Source organism: Phoca vitulina, unplaced genomic scaffold (genome assembly GCF_004348235.1).
Source record: "Phoca vitulina isolate PV1807 unplaced genomic scaffold, GSC_HSeal_1.0 scaffold9, whole genome shotgun sequence".
NCBI lineage: Eukaryota > Metazoa > Chordata > Mammalia > Carnivora > Phocidae > Phoca > Phoca vitulina.
The window spans coordinates 41,149,811-41,173,162 of NW_022589712.1; the positions used below are offsets into that span (position 1 = coordinate 41,149,811).

General features: G+C 34.9%; 1 protein-coding gene across 4 annotated transcripts in view; it reads left to right on the forward strand.

Moving 5' to 3' along the window:
- Positions 1 to 23,352, forward strand: part of TBC1D32 (TBC1 domain family member 32) — a 199,939-nt gene that overhangs the window by 22,096 nt on the left and 154,491 nt on the right. For 3 of the 4 annotated variants that reach the window (XR_004299994.1, XM_032407977.1, XM_032407976.1), the window contains exons 5-13: positions 9,480 to 9,548; positions 11,445 to 11,570; positions 13,119 to 13,197; positions 13,302 to 13,405; positions 13,497 to 13,558; positions 14,150 to 14,294; positions 16,781 to 16,840; positions 19,807 to 19,897; positions 22,855 to 22,995. Coding sequence is in view for 3 of the 4 variants with exons in the window: in XM_032407977.1 (XP_032263868.1) it covers positions 9,480 to 9,548; positions 11,445 to 11,570; positions 13,119 to 13,197; positions 13,302 to 13,405; positions 13,497 to 13,558; positions 14,150 to 14,294; positions 16,781 to 16,840; positions 19,807 to 19,897; positions 22,855 to 22,995 (877 nt within the window). In the remaining variant the exon portion in view is untranslated. The remainder of the gene's footprint in view (positions 1 to 9,479; positions 9,549 to 11,444; positions 11,571 to 13,118; positions 13,198 to 13,301; positions 13,406 to 13,496; positions 13,559 to 14,149; positions 14,295 to 16,780; positions 16,841 to 19,806; positions 19,898 to 22,854; positions 22,996 to 23,352) is intronic. The other variant, XM_032407978.1, reaches the window with a different exon arrangement.

Genomic DNA, 23,352 nt, shown 5'->3' on the forward strand with positions numbered 1-23,352 from the left:
CTCTTTCAGTGTGACCAAACTCCAGGAGATGTTTGGGTATACCTTTGCTTAGTGAAAAGAGACTCTTTTACATGACCAAAGAGAGCATGAATTACTATATTCAGAAGTTGAAAGGGTCTCTGAAGATATGTCAGTCATTCATTCCATTAAATACTGATGTTAATAATGCTTTCAACATTGATAAGTTATTTGCTCTGGGCTTAGAAAAATCTGTCTGAATTGTTGTATGAATAACCTTGAGTAAACAATTCTGATGCTACTGTTTTGATATTGGTAGAAAACTTGTATTTTGTGAATAGAATAGGCTTTATTTCATTGTTGTTAATTTTAACAATTGCAGGCTGATTATATATGGATTTCTGACCCATTATTGAAAAACTTTGGACATGGTTGGCCTTGGACACTATTGGTGTACATTTGAGGATACTAAAGAATAAAGAAGAGAGATTGGTTTTTACTATAATTGTGAGCAGAGCACTGAAAGGATTTGGTATTGTGATTAAACCTTGAAAAAAGTCATTGCAAAATAATGCTGGAAAGATAGAAATAATAATATTAGCTGTATGTTATTGAGATTTCTGCCATACATTGGTACTTATAGACTGTACTTGACTTTATATTCAGTATAGGTGTTACTAGGCCACTTTATAGAAAAAAAGTGAGGCTTACAATAATAGGTAAGTAATTTGCCCAAACTCGTATTGCTAGTTAGGCGTGAACTGTGAATTTAAGCCTGGTCCCTCTCCTTCCAAAGTCTTTGTTCCATACTACACTGCCTGGAGACTGCTTGGGTTCAGATCTCGGTTCTACCACTTACTAGCCATGTGACCCTGGACAAATGTCTTAACTTCCCTGTGCCATGGTCTTTCTCATTTGTAAAATGGGAATGATACTACCACTTACATCATATTGTTTTTGAGAATATTAACTGAGTTAATGTATAGCAAGTCCTGAGAACTGTTGCTGCTACTCTATACATGTTAGCTTTCATCTCTTAAAGGATGTGGTGGAATGGGTGCCATTCAGAGACATACTTCTCAGCTATGGTCCTGTATGGTTTTTAACTGAGCTTCTCTGGGTTGTTTTCTACAGCTGGGAAGTAAGAGGATTACCTCTAATATACCTTAAGCTTTTAAAATTCATAAGCTTTCCTACTGCAGTTTTTCTGTCTTCCTCTTCCTTGACAGTATTTGGTGTAGTACAGCGCAGGCACTAGGCTGTGTTATAGTGTGCAAACTATTTCATTATGTTCCAAAGGAATGCCAAGGTGCACACTATTTTATATGGAGGAGGTGAGTTTAGGATAGCAGTAACCTGTTGCTCTTGTATAATGTTAACTTATTTAAGGTGTTTACTGTTTCTTTGCTTTCAAGACAACCTCTCTTTGAAACCCATCTTTTGGTATCTATGGTTGGCAGAATAATGGACCCCTTGAAGATATCCATATCTGAATCCCCAAAACCTATGAACCTGTTAGCTTACATGGTGCAGGGGTCTTTGTTAATGTGATTAAGGATTTTTGGATGGGGAGGCTATCCTCACCCAGAAGAGTCAAATGTAATCACAAGCATCTGTATAAGAGCGACTCAGGAGGGTCAGAGTCAGAGTAGGTACTGTGTAGGTAGGCTGAAGTAGAGGTCGGAGTGAGGGGATTGTTGGCCTTGAAGATGGAAGGAGGCCAATGAACTAAAGAGACTGTAGGCAGTCTTTAGAAGCTGGAAAAGGTAAGGAAATGGATTCTGCCCCAGAGCCTCCAGAAGGAACACAACCCTGCTGATATGTTTTAGATTTCTGACCTCCAGAACTGTAAGATAATAAATTTATGTTGTTTAAAGTCACTAAATTTATGGTAATTTGTTATAGTAGCAGTAGGAAACTAATCTAGTGCCACCGTCCTTGCTAGTTCACTGGTCTTCTCCACAAAGCTCAGGGATGGTCTTTCCTGTATCTTAATTCATAGAAAAGAAGATACAATTCCTTTGACTTTGTGTTTGAACTGTATCCTGGGAACAATCTGAACCCTGTCTTTTGCTAGGCTTTGAATTCTTCCAGTAAGACTTTTCTTGAGTAGATTTTTTCCTTTATTGGGTGCATGGTCTTTCCCCTATCTTTCAGAGTATTGGCTTTCAACCACTGGTGTATGTTTTATCCTAACTCCTCAAACCTTAGAGTATTTTGAGTTCAACCCATTTTCTGGCCTCCCTAAAATCTTCAAAGCTTTTACAGTGCTCTTTTTGGTGAGGAATTCTGCTTTTGAGGATATCACACTATGGCTGACGGATTATGATTCTCCTCTTTTTTAGCAATATCAGCCAGAAAATGGTAGGATAGCCACAGCCCAAACCACACTTCAGAAGTTCTTCCATCTCTAGCTACCCTCAGTTCATCAGATTTTGATTATTCTTGTTGTATAAGCAGAAAAAGATAGGAGCCTAAAGCCTTAAATGTAGAAGTGAGAGGGAAAGGTAGCTGAGACTAGAGAAAATGAAGATCATAGCATTGATAATGCAGCTTGCTCATGTGAGGCTGGAGGCAGGTGGATTGCTGGGGAGAAGAATTAGGTAGGTGCAGGTGTGAGCTTTTTTTGTTTGCTTGCTTAATAGTTCTCTCTTGAGACAGTTTGACACCAGAAAAACTGATTGATTAACAGTGCTAAATTTCTTCTTTATGAACACCTAAAGTTTCTTTATACTTCAAAATATTGATAGATTTTTGTTATTACCTCTCAATGGTAGCAATTTTAAAATGAAAGCTGTTTTTGTTAAAACATAATTAAAACATAGGAAATTAAGAAACTATCATTTTTTAAAAAGATTTTATCTATTTATTTGACAGAGAGAGAGAGAGAGAGAGAGTTCACAAGTAGGCAGACAGGCAGGCAGAGGGAGAAGCAGGCTCCCTGCTGAGCACGGAGCCCAACGCAGGGCTTGATCACAGGACCCTGGGATTATGACCTGAGCCAAAGGCAGACGCCCAACTGACTGAGCCACCCAGGCACCCCAAGAAACAATTTATCATTTGAAAATGTTTTTAAAACATTGTTTTTGTTTTGAATTAGTAACTGTTCTGTATTTAAGACATTTTGAAAGGGGGGTGCATGATTTAAAAAGTTTTAGATGCACTAAAATTTGAAAAAGCTATTCTACAGGAAGCTAATTCATTCTGAATCTTAGAAACAAACCAGTCTGAAATAAAGTCTGGCTCTGCCATTGATGAGTTGTGCACCTTGGTTTTTTCTCTCAATGCCTCAGTTTTCTTATCTGTTACAGTGGAGATAATAATAGAACCTACCTTATAGGGTTGTTTTGTGGATTTAATGATTTAATGGGTGTAAAGCATTTTGAACACTACCTGGCACATAGTAAGCACTAAGTGTTTGCTCTTGTTCTGTTCATCATCACTGAGTGATGTTTCTTTTTTTTAAAATTTTTTACTGTTATGTTAATCACCATACATTACATCATTAGTTTTTGATGTAGTGTTCCATGATTCATTGTTTGTGAGTGCTCCATGCAGAACGTGCCCTCTTTAATACCCATCACCAGACTAATCCATCCTCCCACCCCTCTCCCCTCTAGAACGCTCAGTTTGCTTTTCAGAGTCCATCATCTCTCATGGTTCGTCTCCCCCTCCGATTCCCCCCCTTCATTCTTTCCCTCCTGCTATCTTCTTCTTCTTTTTTTTTTTTTTTTAAGATATATTGTATTATTTATTTCAGAGGTACAGGTCTGTGATTCAACAGTCTTACACAATTCACAGCGCTCACCATAGCACATACCCTCCCCAATGTCCATCACCCAGCCATCCCATCCCTCCCACCCCCCACCACTCCAGCAACCCTCAGTTTGTTTCCTGAGATTAAGAATGAGGAATTCTTAATCTCAGAGCGATGTTTCTTTTCTTTTCTTTTTTTTTTTAAGAATAGGAAAGAACTTGTGCATTTAGACATTAAAGCCTGAAGTATCATTAGGTTCAATATTTATATATTTCTTATTTTCTATAGTTCAAAAAACAATAATAGTTGTCTATCTTTGCTTGTATTTTAATGGTTTGTACAGTTTACAAACCAAATATTTGGAGTTTTCTAGGGTAAATTAATTTTGAGGGTAGTTTGATTTTAAGTGTAGTCATTGAATAATGTGAATATTCTTTAGTACATGTTGTAATAAAGTAATTGAGTGTGATATCTGTTACCAAAAAATTACAGAATGTTTTATATTTGTAATCCTTAGTAAACTGCATTTGACAGAAATATATCCCAATCATATTTCAGCATATCAATACCTTTAATTAGGATCTATATTATCCTATAGAGGACCAGATATATTTTAGATTATCCTTCAGTTCTGTTTCTTGCTCTTTCTCCTTAGAATGTGCTCAGAAATTATTTGCCAGCTTATGCTTTAACATATATAAATATGTTTTAAAAATCTTCCTTTTGGAAGTATCAGCTTATATTGATACCACCAACAGATCTGTCTTGTGTTGCTTTACAAATCAAGTTGGCATATACTACTCCCCTCAGGAATTTTCAATCTAAGAAATATCTAGCACTGTTGAAAAATCTTAACAAATCTGTATTACATGGGACACACTATCTACTTGCTCTAGTTAAAGAAGTTACTGGTTAGTTGCTATGGAAATTTATGTCAGTCCACTGATACACAATAACAGACCTTAAAAAAAAAATAGGTAACCTTTAAGGCAGGTATTAGGTTGGATAATGAACAGAATTAGTAATTAAATGACAAATAATTAAAAGGAAGTAGATTAATGAGGCTTCTTCAATCAGATAACTCTTAGAGGCTATGCTTTTTTTTTTTAAGATTTATTTATTTTAGAGCGAGCACATGTGCACGAGCATGAGTGGGAGGGGCAGAGGGAGAAGGAGAGAGAATCTCAAGCAGACTCCATGCTGAGCACAGAACCCATCGTGGGGCTCAATCTCCCGAACCTGAGATCATGACCCGAGCTGAAACCCAGAGTTGGACACCCCCAAGCTATGCTTTTCTATGTATTATAATCTGGGAGAAAAGGCAAATATGGTAGAATTGAAGGATTTCACCTCTTTGGTTGTCTGTTCACCAACATATGCTATGTGCAATATATTATGTGCATATACTATGTGAAATATTTTGTGAACTTGCTAAACTGAAAAGATTAATCAGGTATACATTATGTCTTCAAGGAGCTTACTTGAGATTGTGAAGAGGTTATGTACATAAATAACAGAGTTGTAAGGTAGAAATAGTGCATCCTGGGAATCTAAAGAAGAGTCTTTATAACTAAGACTATCAAAAAGCTATGGAGGAAAGTATTTCAAACAAGGGAATGGACAAAAGCTCTAAATCAACAAAGAATATGGCCTATTGGGCAACCTGAGTAGTTTGTTTATATGAAGGGTTAGAGCAAAGAGTTTGTGGGAGTAAATTGGAAGGGTAGAGTAAGGCCAAATTACAGTGCAAGGTTTAGATCTTAATTATTGTTCCTAGCTATAAAATTCTAGTGCCTGGTACATTACGTTAATAGGTATCTGAAACATAGTAGATGTCAAATAAATATATGAGGAATAAATGAATGCATTCAAAAGCTAAATTGGATTATTTTGTAAATAAAGGGATATCATTTTAGGTTTCTGAACAGAAAAGTGTGTTGGGGAGATTTACGTGATAATTGTGTACAGAAGGGCATGAGCAGGTGAGAAAGCAGATGTAGAGAGAGAAGTTAGAAGGCTATCGTGATAGTTGAATTAAGAAGGCCTAAACTGAGGAGGCTTTGTAGAAATAAATAGGGACTGATGTGAGAATTATTACAGAGGTATGATCATTAAACTTGATTATTGAAATGTTTTGCGGGGAGTAGTGCAGAGTGGGAATAGTCAAAAGTCTAACTATGGTTTCAAGCTGAGGTGGTAGGAAGACCATGGTGTCATAAACCATGCCTGGGATTAGGGAGGAGGTTAGGTGTGGAGAAGAATATAGGGAGTTCTTTTTTTTTTCAAGATTTTAAATGGCAAATACCAGTAAGGTATTCCAGTGGTGTAGCAAGTGGTTGAAAATGCAGGATTCACTTGGTAAAAAGGTTGGGCCCACCTAATTAGGTGAGACCTTAGGAAATACATTTTCAGAGGAGAGACTAATGGGTGGGTCAGAAAAGAAGGTACCAAACCACAATGCACTGGGTAGGAACTTAAGGGGGTATGAATTTCAAGGTGGAGGTGATGGTTAACTAGCTGTAATGAAGGCTAAAGAGAAGTCACTGCTGAGGACTAAGAAAAGATCTTTGAATTTGGTGAATAATTCACCACAGAATAATACTGGGGAGGGGGGGAAGAGGAGGTAAGTTGAAGGATCATCATGTTGATTAGCCTTGATCATTTTTGTGAAATAAAAGGCAAAACCATTTTCAGAGAGTAAGGGTTGCTTGCCTAGAGTATTGCACATAAGATTGGAAAACAGCCTTTGTCAAGGGGAGCATTTAAATAAATGAATTTTGTTAAGATTTATGTATTACATTTTTTGACTGCTGCTTTGACATAATATCGGTTCACCAAGTATGAACTGGCTGTAGTTGGGAATGTTTGAACAATGTCTGGCTTCCCCCATTTATCAGGGCTGTTGTAGAACATGCCTCTATACTGGGAAAGAGGCTGGATTAGAATGGGAATCTATGAAAATGAATGAATTATATCTTTAGATTTCTTGATCTTGAATAGGTAGTTGGTAGGTAGAGTCAGTTATTTTATATTTTCTCATAGAAAATTTCCTGAGAAACAGGAAATTTACTTCAAACTTTAGAATTTTATAACAATAAAGCAAAAGACTTTGCAGTTTTCCAATTTAATTCTTCCCAGTGACACTGGGAGGTAGATGTGAAAACTGAGGATGGGGTTCAAGACTCCAGGGTCACATAACTAGTTGAAGATTGAGCCAGGATTTGAAACTTCATCTATCCAATTAAGATTCATGTCCTTGACATCATACTTATTTTTTAGTAAGTTGGATGGCAAGACATTTTAGACCTTGATAATGATCTGGTAAAAGTCATGATGGGAGTGGAAGGATCAGAAGAAATCAAGTTTACAAGAGGGGCAAAAGGGCCAGGCTAAAGGGGGTAAAAAAAAGCTTGTTTAGCAGTAGAACAGAATGAGTAAGTATATACATATATACTTTACATGTATTTGAGTACATTTATATGCATGTATATGTATATACTTCTGAATGTACATATATGCATTATATATGTATCACAAATGCATATAAGTACATATGCTTACATATACTATTTAAGATATTCTATATTTATGTTTTTTTTTTCATTTGGCAAGACTGCTGCATTCATATATTTATTGTTAGTATTCCTAGATTTTAATATTTTAACTATAATATAAAAATTCAAAATTGAAGGTCTATTTAATATATATTGCTTTTAATTTTGAAAAGTAGCATATACAGAGTCTTTAGCAGTTCAACTATATATTTTTAGAAAGGAGTAAAAGTAAAACTTAAGGCTCTTTAAGAAATGGAATATCAGGCTGTTTTGGGTTTTTTATAGAATGGTTGTATTTACCCTGTGTTGCTAAGGACAATATAACATTGTGGGAAGACTCACTTTGTAATCATTTATATATTAAACTAATGTGTATTGAGTGACTACTCTGTATGAGGCACTAATTCAGGTATTGGGGATACTATAGTGAAAAAAGACCAAATTCTAAGCAATAATAGGGCAGCCATGCAAAACTCTGGAGGAAGAGCATTGCCAGGCGGGAGGATGGAGATGGCAAAGGTTCTTAGGCTAGAGTGAGCATGGCATCTTCCAGGAATGGGGAAAAAAGGCCAGTGTGACTGAAGTCTGGATGGCAGAGGGAAGAATTGTAGGAGAGTGTGTTAGAGAAGCAGGGGCCCAGATCATGTAAGTAAATCTCCTATATTCTGAGTATTGTGGGAAGTATCCTTTGTGGGATTGAAATAAGGGAGATGAAGAGATTTAATTTGTAACTTTGAGAAGCTTCATCTGACTGTTGCTGGAGAATGAGTGGATGGTAGGGTGGAGTAGGATGGGATTTAAGAATAGAAGCAAGGACTGAGGGTTGCTGGAGTGGAGGGGGGTGGGAGGGATGGGGTGGCTGGGTGATGGACATTGGGGAGGGGATGTGCTATGGTGAGCGCTGTGAATTGTGTAAGACTGATGAATCACAGACCTGTACCCCTGAAACAAATAATATATTATATGTCAATTAAAAAAATAAATAAATAAAATAAAACATTTTTTTAATATAAAAAAAATAGAAGCAAGGAGACTAAGTATGAATTGAAGGAGTCTAGGCTAGAGTTGATGGTGCCTTGATTTAAGGTTTTAGCAGGGAAGTATAGGGTAGTTGGAGTTAAGATATGTGGAACTTGGGGGTTATCTTATGGGACTTAATGATATTGGGTATAGGAAATAAGAGAAAGTGAAGATCCAAGATTGACTTCTATTTTTGATATAAGTAAAAAATCTGGATGGGTGGGTAGTGTCATTTAGGAGGCTGGAGAAGTTTGGGGAGGAGCAGGTTTGGAATAAAATCAAGAATTCTGTCTTGGACATGTTAAGTTTGAGATGCCTATTAGACATCCAAATGGAAATGTTGAAAGTATAATTATATATAACTTTGGAGAAGCAGTGACTGATGGAAATTTGAGTCATCATGATGTACCTAAAGAACTGGATGAGAACACCTAAGGGAAGAGTGTACATAGTAAAAATGTGGATGGGAATCTGAGTTCTGATAGCTGGGTGACTTGGAGAAGTTATTTAACCTTAGTTTTCATATTTCTTATATTTCAGTCATTGTGAATTGAGATCATATAGGGCTTGTTACATAAAATGTAATAAATGACAGCTATTATTTTAATGGCAGTTTTATTTTTAGATGGTAATTTTAGGTATTAGTCATATTTAAACTGCCTTCAGCAAGAAAAAGACCCTTTCCTTTTCCAAAATAACTTATGGTCTACTATAAACTTTTCTCTAGATAGAGGCTTTTATCTCAGGAATTTTTCACCAAAGAGGCGGCATGGAGGGCTAAGGAAAAGTACAGGAAAGATAAAGGGACAAAAATGTTCAAGCAGCATCATAGCTCTGCCTAGGGTACCATTAGTGCCTTCTTGTTTTAGCTTTCTGTTTCATTCATCTCACATTTCTGGGTACAAAACATCTTGGCTTTACATCTTTTGAATCTTGTAATGTACTACATATTGCAATTGCTCAGCAAATAATAATAATTTTCATATACATGAAGTACACTGTTCTCCTGAGACTTCAGTTCCCATTTAAATGCCTTGGGAAGCAAATTCCACGTTTTCTGCCAAATCAGAATAGATCACTCTCTTTTCTTGCTCAGAATGCATTTTGTGCTTGGAATTATATTAAAAAATAATTTATAGCAGTACTTCTAAAAAGTCTACTAAATGAATGTTCTGTCAATTGTGTTACAGAGTTACAAATTTTGTCAAGGAAAATTACAATTGATTTTAGACCAGTTGGATCCTGGGCAACCTAAAGAGGTAAGTTTAAAGGATAGCTGTCAAGTTCAATCAGGTATATATATTTATAATATATTAGATTATAATCAGTAGCAGGTGGACTTTCTCTTGAAGATAGGCTTTTATTATCATGGTGCTCCTAGACTGATGTCGCTGCTAGACTTTCCAGTCTTGAAATGAAAGGTCACAGAATAAGGGAGGCTGTCAGAGAATTGTCACGGTTTGTAGGAGGAAATTTTTATGTCTAGTTTCAGTTTTGAAGGGATAAAGTTATAAGCAGTTGTCTCCCAGACTGTTCTTTCACTGTTGCTTTGTATATGATATTTTAGTGATTTCCTTGAAGAAAAACGATCTTCATTTAATGTTCTTTCTACTTCTGGAAAATGTGAGCAACTTTGACACATGTATTCATTTATTAGAAAAAGGATTTTAAAGAACGAGTTCTATTGAATTGTGCCTGTTTATATTTTAAGATTATATACATTACTGTTTATCATCTTATTTCATTAAATCAATCTGAAATAGAAAATAGGATTTTAAGTACCTAAGACTTTTGTGCATATCTTGCCAATTGGTTTCAGTTTTTAAAATGTTTTTCAAGTTTTCATTTTATTTTATTTTATTTTTTAAAGATTTTATTTATTTGAGATAGAGCGCGCATGAGCACGAGTCAGGGGAGGGACAGAGGGAGAGGGAGAAGCAGGCTCTCCACTGAGCAGGGAGCCCAACTTGGGGCTCGAAGGCAGACACTTAACTGACTAAGCCATCCAGGCGCCCTATATATTAACAATCTTATTGTCTTTAGTTTAAATGGATTACTTGGAAATCTATACTTGTTCGGAAACTTTTATTGTGCTTCTGCAAGTAATAAATTCTTAATGGGATTTTGTCCTAAAAATTAACTGAAAAGGAGAAAATATTTAATGTTTCTAAAATCTCTCCAAAGTCCTCCAGTCCCTATCACAAATATAGTTGTGTTTAGTTCTTCTTTCATAAGAATATATACACACTTCTAAGTGCATGTGTATTCTTTTTCACCTAAAACTTGATTTAGAGTGTCTGGTTTCCTAAGGTCTTAGCTTCTCCTGCCCTTCCCCCCCCCCCCCCCCCCCCCCCCCCCACCTCTTGCCCTTTTTAGACCACTAGGTTTCAGTTATTTCAGCTGGAGAAACAACCAGATTTTGAGAAACGGGTTGGAATCAGTGTGTTATTACTCACTAGTTGGAGAGTGGTGGGGGAGAAGCCTTGCTCCATTCATGATTGGAGTAGAGCTATTTTTCACTGCTGTCATTTGGGTCATACTGTTTTGGGTGAATTCTGATTCGATTTTGCAAAGAATGATTAAGAGGTAAGCTTTCCATGAAAATACAGACATTCAATTTTGCATCACACTGTTGACTTTTCCTACCTCAGTGGTTAGAAGGTCAGAAAATACGGTGTAGCAACAAAAACTAGTCCAAATTATTTTGTGAGAATTGTTCCTATATTCTGGAATGGGAATGCTTCACCAGGGGCATATTATGCTATTTTTAAAATTAAGGCCCTCAAACTATAGGACCACCTATAGGTGCCTACTTAAGTAGGGAAAATGTGTGAGACAAATCCATTGGAAAACCTTGCCCTGGTGATTCAGATTTGGCCACCATTCTTCTTCCTCTTTCACTTAGACATGTGACCTAGAATCTCCAACAGTTAGGTTTTAATTTTTGCTTTATGTAAAATAACAACCTATTTTTTTTCTGTTTAACACTTAGTTTCAAAAAATGAGTTCTCAAAAATTGTTTTATAAAAGGACCTCTGATTTTCATCAGTTGGCTCTTTGAAACAATGATCTAGACTGCTTTTCAATGTTTAATATTTGAAGTATTGGTGGTATTCTAGTGGCTGGGTATTAATAAAAAATGTTTTAAATTATAGGTGAGATATGAAGCCTTGCAAACGTTATGTTCAGCTCCGCCGTCTGATGTTTTGAACTGTGAAAATTGGACGACTCTCTGTGAAAAACTGACAGTGTCTCTTTCAGATCCTGATCCTGTGTTTAGTGTAAGGAAACACACTGAGCAAGACAGAAGTCTTTGCTTCATAGAACTTACATTCTAGTAGAGGAGTCAGTGAACAATTATTAAAGAAAAAAAATCTCAATACATTTATCTGTTGAAAATCGCATTCTTCCATCAATGAAGATATAATTATACTGATAAACAGAAGTGGTTTGGGAACAAGTGGTTTGTTGTTTTTATAAGGGGGGAAATGTGTTCAATTACCTAATATCGGGATGCAGTTCAACCTGACGCCAGATGATGATGCAGACTTCTGTAAAAACTCAATGACCCAGGAACTTCAAAAGGGAAAAAGATATTTCAGGGTCACTTTTAACATTTCAAGGCTTTCTAAAAGGAGATACAGTTGTAAATTTCTCTGTATTTTTTTTCTTAACAAAGAAAAGTGGTCAGATAGGTTTCCTTTTATTATTTAAAAAGTTATATAACAACTTTATAAACAGTAAATATCCTAATGGGTCAATATAAGTGGCTTTGTTTAGCCATTATAGATTATTCAGCAAGAATATTGTCAATGTTTAATAAAATGGGAAGAAGTTGTTACAGAGGGGAAATGGTAATAGAACCAATCATTTTGGACTAGAAAACAAGACATGGCATTCTTTTTTTGAATTTATGCTTGATCCAGATTCTTGAGTTGGATTCTGTTTCTTCATTTCCTATTCTAAAAGACTCTTGCATGTAACTGAGTGAAGCCTATAGTGTTTGAAGAGTGTGACAGATACTTACCAATTGCTGTAACTATAAAAATAAGCTTTCCAAAGTATTTAATATCCTGTATTCAGTAAGAATTCCTTCGGGTTATTAGAAATTTTTAGTCATTTGGGTAACCATTTTTTCTAATTATGCTACATTTGATATAGGCAAGTTATTTACCCCTGCCCCAGAGTAGAACACTTGAGGAGATGTTATGTTTTTCTTTAATGGGATATTGAATTTCACGATTAGGATTAATTTCATCACAATATTAAAGTTGGTAAAATTAAAATGGTAGCTGTCATCTGTAAGTACTTACTAGTGCCAAATACTTTTCTAGCTACATCTATTAACATTTAATTCATTTACCTTGTGATAGTTTCTACTTTAGGTTTTAATAATGTAAATTTGGAAGATGTGTTAAATAATACTTTTCTTGGGAATGGGCAAAATATTAGAGTCCTAAATGTCAAATTACTGAAACTACCCATGTAAACAATTTTAAAAAACAACAAATGTTGGATTTGGAAGAGTGGAGTATTTTTTGTTTGTTTGTGTTAACCATTTAGTACTCCTACTTTTCCCTTGATACCTTCACATTGTATCTTCTTCTGTCTATCAAACCTCACTCTCTGCCCTCCCATGTAGTTTTGGTCAATTTTACTTTTTACTGACCAACATAAGATTGTGCTCTTATTTATAAGTACATTCCTACTTAAGTTTTGAATGGATTATTTTGTTTATTTTCTAAGTTTTTCACTATGTGAAAAATAGTTTTTTCATCTCTATTCTATTTTTGTAAGAATCTCTGATGCAAATCTTTTCATTTCCACAGGACCGGATTTTAAAATTCTATGCACAGACGTTTACTCTTTCACCATTACATATGACCAAGGAGATTTATACAAGCTTAGGTATGTTTATTAAATTTTTTTGTGCTTAAGAAAATGGATAGGAAATAACTTTTCAGAAAACACTGTAAATGAATGATATCATATTTTTAAATTTTTCTTTTCAGCTAAATATTTGAAGTTATACTTTCTTTCTAGAGAAAATTATATTCCTACTCTTTCAGCTGGTATAGATATAAGTAATCCTAATGTGATCTGCTTACTTAAAAAGGTATTCACTTGCTATATGCTTTTTTAAAAATTTAAATAGTTCTATATTTAAGAATTCTGATTTTTGAGAACTGTTACGCACTGCTTTTCAGGTTCGTCTTCTAAATGAATATCAGAAAGAGGCTCCATCTTTCTGGATTCGTCACCCAGAAAAGTAAGTCCTCTAATTTATGCTAATGTAAAATATAGGGGTGTTACTGTCCCGTGTACATTACAAGGAGAATAGAGACAGTCTTAATTGACTTACGTTTTTGGGAAGGGATTCATAGGTTTATTTAGCTTTTCATGTTTTGTGCTTTCCTACATGAATGGCTCTATGCAAATATCATTTTATATCATTTATTTATCACAACAAAGCAAAATGAAGTTGTTGTAGCCTCCAATTCTTTTATAATTTGTCTTTGCTAGTTTGGACAAGTTCCTTAAGTGTTCTTTAACCTTTTTCCTTTCAGTTCTAAAATTTTTTTAATAAGGTTGTAAGAGCAACTGTAAATCTAAAAAGGAAAGTTAAGTTTGGAGAGCCAGTGTTGAAGTAGAAAGAACATATGTTTTATAAAAAGCAGGAAGAAATTGGGTGTGAATCCCACCTCTACCATTTGCTGAAACATAAAAAAAAAAAAGTTGTTTCTAAAAATTTTCACTTCATTATTCTATAAATATAAAATATATCACTGGTACAGTGGGTGTGTGTATGTGTAATAGCATTTGTTTTTTTTCTAAAACTGTTTCGTTCCCAAACTTTAAGGTATATGGAAGAAATTGTGGAGAATACTTTGTCCTTATTATCAGTTAAACATGATCAGAGCCATCTTGTCTCACAAAAGATTTTGGATCCAGTTTACTTTTTTGCATTGGTTGATACCAAGGCTGTGTGGTTCAAAAAGTGGATGGTAAGGAAAAATGGAATGTTTTTATACTTTTCAGTGCATTGCTGTATTGTTTCAAAGAATAGCTAACATTCCAGTTTTTATTGTGTGCTAAGAGTTCTAATCACTTTTACATGTTAAACTCATTTAAATCTTACAACAATCTATGAGATAGATGGTATTATTACCCCACTTTACTGATGTGGGAGCTGAGCCATGGAGAAGTAACTTAAGATTGTTTACCTAGTAAATGACAGAGCCAGAATGGGATTTTAAATGATAATTCATTTGAATCTAGTAAACTGAATGATCTATCCAAAATCTAGTCTTTTTTAGTTTAAAAGCTTCAGATTTTTTAAGTAGATATGGTAGAATGTGAGTTCAATGTTCATTTTTCTCTGACTTAGGAAGTATGTCTGAAAATATCCTTTCATTTACTTCCTCCTGAACCTGTAGTTTGGAAAATGTTTAATGCCTGAATGCCGGTGATTTCCAGGGGAGCTCATTACTGTTCTGGAACTGAAACTAATTGAAGAGTAAAAGAGATCCTTATGCTGTTCCTCCCTCATCTGCTGTGGAATAAGAGTGGTCTGTGTGGTAGTAGCTGCAGCAGTGCTGGCTTTTATTCTTACATCTTTGTCCCTCTAAAACTGGTCTGCCAGGCATTATGTATTTGCTGCTGTGGGGAAGGGAGAAGGGTGGGGCCATGACTTGGCCATGCAAAGCAGCAACATGTTTATTTACTGCTTGGCACAGTTTGGACATTACCTAGTTTGGCTTATTTTTATTTGTATTTTTGTTATCTAAACTGGATTAATTAACCAAAACCCAGTTCTGTCCAGGGTTTAGCCCTTACCTGGCCTATACTGTTTATGTTTGATAAGTGTTTGCTCAGTTTAATTAACTTGAACCCTTTGTTTCTTACATCTGACACTTTCTCCTTAATTTTTAATTATCAAATTATACCTTTATTGTAGAAAACATGCGAAATATTTAAAACCACAAATTAAATTTCTATAACACAGGTATAACTATCAAGATTTTGGTTATGTAGTTACATTATATACAATTGTAAATTTATCGGTTTAGGTCTTTAACAAATCCTATTCTGTTGGGACGCCTAGGTGGCTTAGTCATTAAGTGTCTGCCTTCTGCTCAGGTCATGATCCCAGGGTCCTGGGATCGAGTCCCACATCAGGCTCTTTGCTCAGTGGGGAGCCTGCTTCTCCATCTGTCTGCTGCTCCCCCTGCTTGTGCTCGTTCTCTCTCTCTCTCTCTGACAAATAAATAAATAAAATCTTTAAAAGAAAAACAAATCCTATTCTGTTTATAATTTTTTCACTTAACATTTTTTATTGTTAGTACTTGATTCTCAAGAGTATGCAGCAGATCACAGGAAAACTAACCAACAGAAAATTCTTTAAAAAAAAATCAGCTCCTGAGTGTGTTCTAATATTAATGAACATTCATCACATTCCCTATACTCATCTAAGTCAGAGGTTGGCAGACTTTCTAAAGGGCCAGACAGTAAATTTTTGGTTTTGTGGGCTGTACTGTCTCTGCACCTACTCAATTCTGTTGTAACCCAAAAGCATCCATAGATAATATATAAAACTTTATGTACCAAATCAGGTAGCAGCTGAACTTGGTGTGAGGGATATAGTATAGTGACTGGTCTAAGGCATGCCCAATGAGGATTTCTTTTCAGAACATGATCAGAAGTTGAATTGTTGGTTACCATTTCTCTTTTAAAACTGAAAAAAGGATTAACGGTTTTTGAAAACATTTTAAACCACTAGGGTTAAAACACACAGGGTTTCTATTAAACCTCAATTAACCAATACCCCATTTAATTAAACTCTATTTCCTAGAATCGTGACAGTTTTTTCCAAGTATAATACTGTTTAATAGTTTTTATTAAGTAAAATGAAGAAGCTATGTTGAAAATTCGTATCTAATTTAGTAATATTGATGTATAGTCTCCCCTTTGTGCAATGCATAAAAAGCATGTTTTAATCCTACTATATTTAGCTCTAAGGAGAGAATTATTTTTTGGCACTTCGAATCACTTAAAATATGTGATTGGCAGAAAATGATTAAGATACTGTTCTTTCAGAACATTTCATGCTTGGCAAACTTCTGCATATGTAGACAGTAGAATATCCTCTTCATTGTGAGGGTTGTGATCTTCTCCTCCCCCACTTTTGTATCTTTCCTTCAGATATGTGTGTTGATAATGGTTTTAAAATAACTTAGCACAGAAACTGGTTGCATTTGAGGGATTGAATATGTTTTCTACTGGTCTGTCAATAAATGATCCGTAGTTTTTTCTTATCATTTGCATTCTGGTGATTGCTATGCTCATAATCCATTGTACATAGAAAAACCTGTTTTGTACTGATTACAATAATTTAAAACTGTTGTTGGTAATTTATGTTATTGGAAATGATGCAGGAAAAATAGACTTTGGTATAGCTTGAATATTAAATATCATTTTCTCCTAATTTTAGCATGCATATTATAGCAGAACTGCAGTACTAAGACTTCTAGAAAAGAAATATAAATCTCTGGTAAGTCTATTTCTGTCCTTATTTTGAGAAATAATATCACAAAAAGATATACAGTGTAATAAGTTGAATGTGCAAAGTTGAGTGATAATTAATCTTGGTTGATGAAACAATCCCCGTTTTATGTGATCTTTTTAAAACTACCATTCTGTGAAATATAAAAGGATATAAGTAGAGACTTAAATTATAGTCAGGATAACAATTAGGAAATCCATAATTACAGAGTAAATTGAGATGCTTAACAAGCTAGTTTGAGATAAGCCCTATTTTTAAGTATTATAACTTAATTCAGGTTGGGTATTTGTAGGGGAGTTAGTTCTGTAAAATATACCCAGGCTTTTGACTGAAGGTTGTATGAAAAACTCAGAATGATAAATGCTTTTGTATTTACAAAAATTAATTCAAGTTACACCAAATATAAACTAATACTGTAAAATACATTAGCAAAATTTTCTACATTTATTGCTATTGGTAGAATAGTATGTACAGGCATTGAAAGGAATTGAAAAGCAATCAAATCTAATAACAATTGACAAACATAAAATGAAATTTATTAAAATATTTTTAAAAGTTCTCATATGACTTTGAAATAAGTATGATTTCTGTAGTTAGAATCTTGAGTTTAAAAGGGCAAGTGAAATATTCCTAGAGTTGTGAACTCTCTGAGTGCAGTAGAGCATAAAATGAAAGAACAATAATTTTTCTGTGTTTGAGAATCAAGAGCATTGAGTTTCAGAAAGGAGAAGAGAGGAATGTTGAAGAATAGAGTGAGGATTTATTAGTAGAAGTAGTAAGTGTTTGGGGCGCCTGAGTGGCTCAGTCCGTTAAGTGACTGACTCTTGATTTTGGCTCAGGTCATGATCTCCAACAGAGGGAGGCTCCAAGCTCAGCAGGGAGTCTGCTGGAGATTCTCACTCTCTCCCTCTGCCCCTCCCCCTACTTGCAGGGCTGCTCTCTTTCTTTTTATCTCTCTCTCAGATAAATCCTAAAAAAATAGTGTTTAAGAATTTTTAATGAATTGAAATAGTCTTTCCACATCTCATTTCCCTCCCATTCCTATTTTAAATGAAGATTTTTGCCATATGAATATAGACTGATCCTGTCAGAATAGAGGAAGGGGGGAGAAACCCCAGTGATTCACCCTCCCCATGGTCTGTCATACAAATAATTTACTGTTGCTATCACAGGAGCCTGGGTGGAAGTTTTGCAAGTGTTTCTGATAGATTAACTTTTTAAATAAGGAACAAATTTTTAAGAGTTAATTATACTATAATCAGTTTTTAGTCTGAAAATAGTTACTTTATTATAAAGAACTTTATATCAAATACGTCCTGTACATAATGGGTCAAACTTGCATGAGATTTCAACTTAAACCTTATTTTCTCTTAAAAAGCTTTCCTAAACTTACAAAATATGAGTGAGTTCATAATAATAGAGGATGGATGGCAACTCAGGTACACTTAATTGCTAACTCCTAAGATGGAGGAAGGGCAGGGGAGGGAAGTTAAAAAAACAGGGTATGTGAAAAACCAAGAGAAAACTTAAATTTTAGCTGTCAATATTTTTTTTAAATGACTTTGCGAGGGCAAGAAAAAGGAAATACACTACATAAAGCCATTTCAGAAGTCATTCCCTTAAGGGTAGATTGGGCAAAGAATGAAGTTGTTTAAATAAAAAGTTAAATATTTATGCTGATAGCCAAAATGCTTTTCAACTAGTTCATGACTTTACAATGCTATGGAAATAAAGCTCTCAGCTTTCTCAGTTCTTAAAAATAGACAGCACGGGGGTGCCTGAGTAGCTCACTCAGTTAGCATCTGCCTTCCGCTCAGGTCATGATCCTAGCATCCTGGGAATGGAGCCCTATATTAGGCTCCCTGCTCAGCAGGGAGTTTGCTTCTCCCTCTGCCCCTCGCCCCCATGCTTGTATACACACTTTCTCTCTCTCAAATAAATAAATAAAATAAATAAATAAAATCTTAAAAAAATTGACAGCAAGCACATAAATTGTGTTGCCTAATGCTACCTACTTAAAATTTCATAAATGTCATAAATGTAATAGAATTGCACAGAGTAGCCACTAACCATGTATTAGTTTTAAATTATAATTAAAGAAAATTAAAAATACCCAGTTCCCTCAGTTTCCCTAATTACATTTCAAGTTTTCAGTAGCCACATATAGCTAGTGGCCACTCTGCTGGACAATGCAGACATTCCTCAGTTGCAGAAAATGCTATGAGACTATGCAGAAGCTAGAAGAAATGCTTTAGCAGGTCATCGTGCCAAACCCACTGCCATGATTAAAGCCTTTATGTAAGGAGCTCTAACAAAGCAAAAGACAAATGCATGGAATGGTCTTAAAGTTTCCACTGTACATGCACAAAATCTGATCTTCAATTCTGAAAAATAGGGATAGAGTTTATATTCATTTTTCCCAAAGTTTCTTTTCAAAAGTTGGGCCACGTATACTTTAAAATTTATACACAAACACACACACACACACACACACACACACACATCTTTTGATATTTGCATCTACTGAATATATAAAGGAGTTCTCCATAGGGAATAGAAAGCTGATCTAGTTCATATTCTGCTGGCTAGATAGGAAGAAAAGACTCTAAGGCAAGGGAACTGGGGATATTGGCAAGAGAGTTCTTAAAGTCATGGTCACAGAATTTTTGTATCTTTCACTGTAAAGTATGAAGTATGTATCTATTTTTGTCCATTGACACTGACATTATAGCAATATTGTTGGTCCACAAGTATGAATGATGCCATTGTTAAAATATAATTGGGGAGGCTGAGCTTCAGTGGCCTGGAAAAATATTATTTTAAATATTTTTCTTAAATAATTTTTCCAGCATATTTTTAGAACCTTAATTAACTTTTTTTTTTTTTTTTTTTTTTTTACTGCTTGAACTTGGGGGCTGTAAATTTCTAGAATTAATAAGTTATTATTTTATTAGATAACTACAGCAGTTCAGCAGTGTGTTCAGTACTTTGAGTTGTGTGAAGCCATGAAAGCCGATGAGATTTTGGGTCATTCAAAGCATTGTGGTAAGTATTGTTTTCCTCTGTTACATACTTTTAAACATGATACCTTTTAGTAACTTAGTTTTTAATGGTCAGTAGCATGGTAAATTAGATCACTTCTGCTAACGTAAAATATTTTCACAAATTTAAAAGACACAGCATGATGATGACTTTAATAACAGCTGTACATTTGAAATTAATGCATTATCATATGGATTGTTACATATGCAGTTCTTCAATTTATACTAGAGTATATGTCCTAGTCTGTTATATTGAGATAAGGTACTGCTCATTCTTTCCTCTGGTATATTAGTCATTTAATTGACCTTTATGCGTTTTAGGAGGAAGAACATTTCTGTAAAATACTGTTTTATTACTGGATACCCCACCCTTTGATTCCTGTCTGCTTATCCTCTTTCTGAGCTAAAATACCCTAGATGTTTCATAATCTGGCCTTAATTACTCTATTGAATCTCAGGAATAAGTAAAGTGGATCTTCTCTTATAGTCAGATTCTGCTATGTACCAATGTCTATACACTTTTGTTAATCTTTTTTCATTCTCTTTTGTCACTTCTCTAAGCAAATAGTAAGTTCTCTGAGAATATGAAGATCTTATTTTTTTTTTATCCTTGGGTAAATTCTTTATCTAATTCAAGCAAGAAAAATGGTCAAAGACCAGTAATTAGTGGGTTTCAAAAGCTAGTGTTTTGTAGTAAAGGGGGAAGTATAGAAGCCAGAATTTATTCAAGAGGAGGAAAAGGATAAGTTTATATAAACTTACCTCATTTATAAATTTATGGATTTTTAAAATTTCTTGATATTAAAATGTTATATCTAGTGATTTTTTTCCTCCCCCTACCATTCTACTAGGACATCATGGCTTTGCTCTCTTCCCTATCTAGTGAAGACCTGGGGTGCTTCATGCTTTTTTTTTTTAGCCATTTCTTTCAAAATCCTTGCTCTTTCTCTTTCATTTCAGAGTTTCCTGTCTGCAGTTTCTTGTCTTTAGATCAACTCAGTCTTCCATCCTCTCTGGTCTTCAGGAAATTGAGCAGAGAGCATTTGTTATGCATTCAGTGGGCATACTGCTTTTCTAACCATAGCAACTGTGTTGCATCCTCTTAGGTATTTTTTCTTCAGTGTCCACAATAGCTATTGCAAGCTTTTACCAGTCATCAAGGGCCCTGCTTTACCCTGGCTCACTTTTCTTTCAAGAGGAGACTTTGCATCCTACTACACTAAGAAAAGTAGAACTTGGCAGATATGAATTCCCCAAACGTCCTGCTTCTGAGCATACAAATGCATGTTTATATGCCCTTATCAATATCCCTTTTCTTTGGACTGCACTGAATAGGTATTCTTTTCCAGATTGATTTTTTGTTCTTGATTCTGTTCTCCTCTGGTGTTCTTTGGGTTTTGTTTCCATGTTTTAGAACTGGGACATTGCTTCACTTCTTACTGTGTCTCTCTTTCTGTTGGTACTTGCCCTGCATTATCCGAACCTCCTGCAGAGAAGCTTCCCTGCAGAGAATACTCTTTTAAGTATCCTAAATACGCCCAGGGCCCATTTCTTTACCTCCTATTCACTTTTCAACAATGGAAATGAGGCAATTTCTAGTGCTCCATATCTTCCCTTTATCCATTTCCCCTCTTTCTTGTCCTAATTTTATAGCCTTTGCCTCTGTTGACCCTTTCTTCTTCTTGGTACCATTCTTTCTTGGAATTCCTCATTCTCATGAGGAATCCTCATTTCACTGGAAAGGCTCTTTTCTTTGTATGTGTGTATTCACAAGGGTGTTGCCCTTTTTTCTCACCTTAGTCTACCTGTTCTCTCTGCGGGAGACCATTTACTTTCATGGTTTCAAAAACTATATATGTGACTCTGAAATATTTAAGTCTGCCACTTTACTGAATTCCAGATCCATATACCCTTATCATACTTAGAATATCTATCCGGGTGCTCCATGGGCACTTCAATATTAAAATATCAAAGACTGAAATCACTTTATTCTGTATCTAGAGTGGTTTCTCCCTCCTTTCTCCTTTAGAATTACTTAAATTCACTATGTATACAGATGTTGAGGTAGGAACTTGAGAATTTTCTTATTCTTTCACAGTCCCCATGTAGTCCTGTCTAAGGCCTATTGACTTAATTTTCTTCAAGATTTGTCTGTCTTCTCTTCTCCATTCTTGTTGCTGATGCTTTTGCTCATGATTTTTTTTTAGTCTGATTTCAGACCTTTACCTTCTTCCATCTACCTTTTATGCTACCATCAGGGTTAGTTTTTTACGTGCATATTTGATTACTTTCATGCTTACAACACTTTAATATCATTTCAGTCACCTCTATAATAAAATCCATATTCCTTTTGTAGCTTAGTCCTCTGTTATCTGCCCCTGACCCTCAAATTCTGGTCATACCAGACTGCCATACTCTGAATTGGAAGCCCAGTTTCATGCTTCTTACTGGTTTTTGACACCAGCAAATAATTCAAGGTCTTATATCAAACAGGTACTCAGTAGATCTTGAATATATGGATGAATGATATATATTAGGTGTATATATTTTACAGATTCTAATTTCATTTGCTAACATGGTTATAAATACAATCTTTTATAGTATTGACTTTTAATTGGTAGAATTAAACAGTAATATTTTCTATTGACTTCCTCCCTTAACTTATTCTTGAAGTTCCTCTTGATAACAAATGATAATTCTGACAATCTTATGCTGATTTAGAAGGAATACTGTATGCATCTTACACTTCCCTGAGCTTAAATTTTGTGATGAATGGTTTTCCCCAGAGATTTAGGTGTTATAGGATCTTAAGAAAGATAATTAACTTTTTTTTTTTTTTTAACACCAACAGAGTCTTCATTATAGACTGCAACCTTGTTTAATGTTTGGAAAGGAATGAAGATAGGTACAATCTAAAATATAATAGCATTAAAATAAATATTTGTTTGCTTCTCTTTTAAGGGAACAAACAGAAAACCTTCTACTACTCAGGACAAGAATTACAATATATTTATTTCATTCACTCACTGTGCCTTTTAGGAAGGTTATTGATCTATACACAAGGCAGACGGCTATTTCCCATAAAGCTGAAGAATAGAAAAGGTAAGTACAATTAGGAGAAGCTTGGTAAGGTTAATGTGCTATGAATTACTAAACTTTGGAGATTTTGCATGGTCTCTTCTAGGATACTTAGTGACATACCTTTAGTCTACTGATGGCTTGTATACCTTGAAGTATTACATTTGCTCTTATCAGTATGTGCTTTTCCCCTACATTCTAGTTTTTTCTATTCATCCAGCCTTTAATGCTTTCCTTATTTCTCCCTGTCTTTCAAAATCCTAGACATACTGAACGATCCAGATCTGGATTCAGAACTAGAAGACCTTGTTTAAATTCTAGTTCCCTTATAAACTGGTTATGACCTTTGGGCAACTCACTTAACCATTGCTTGTTTTTTTA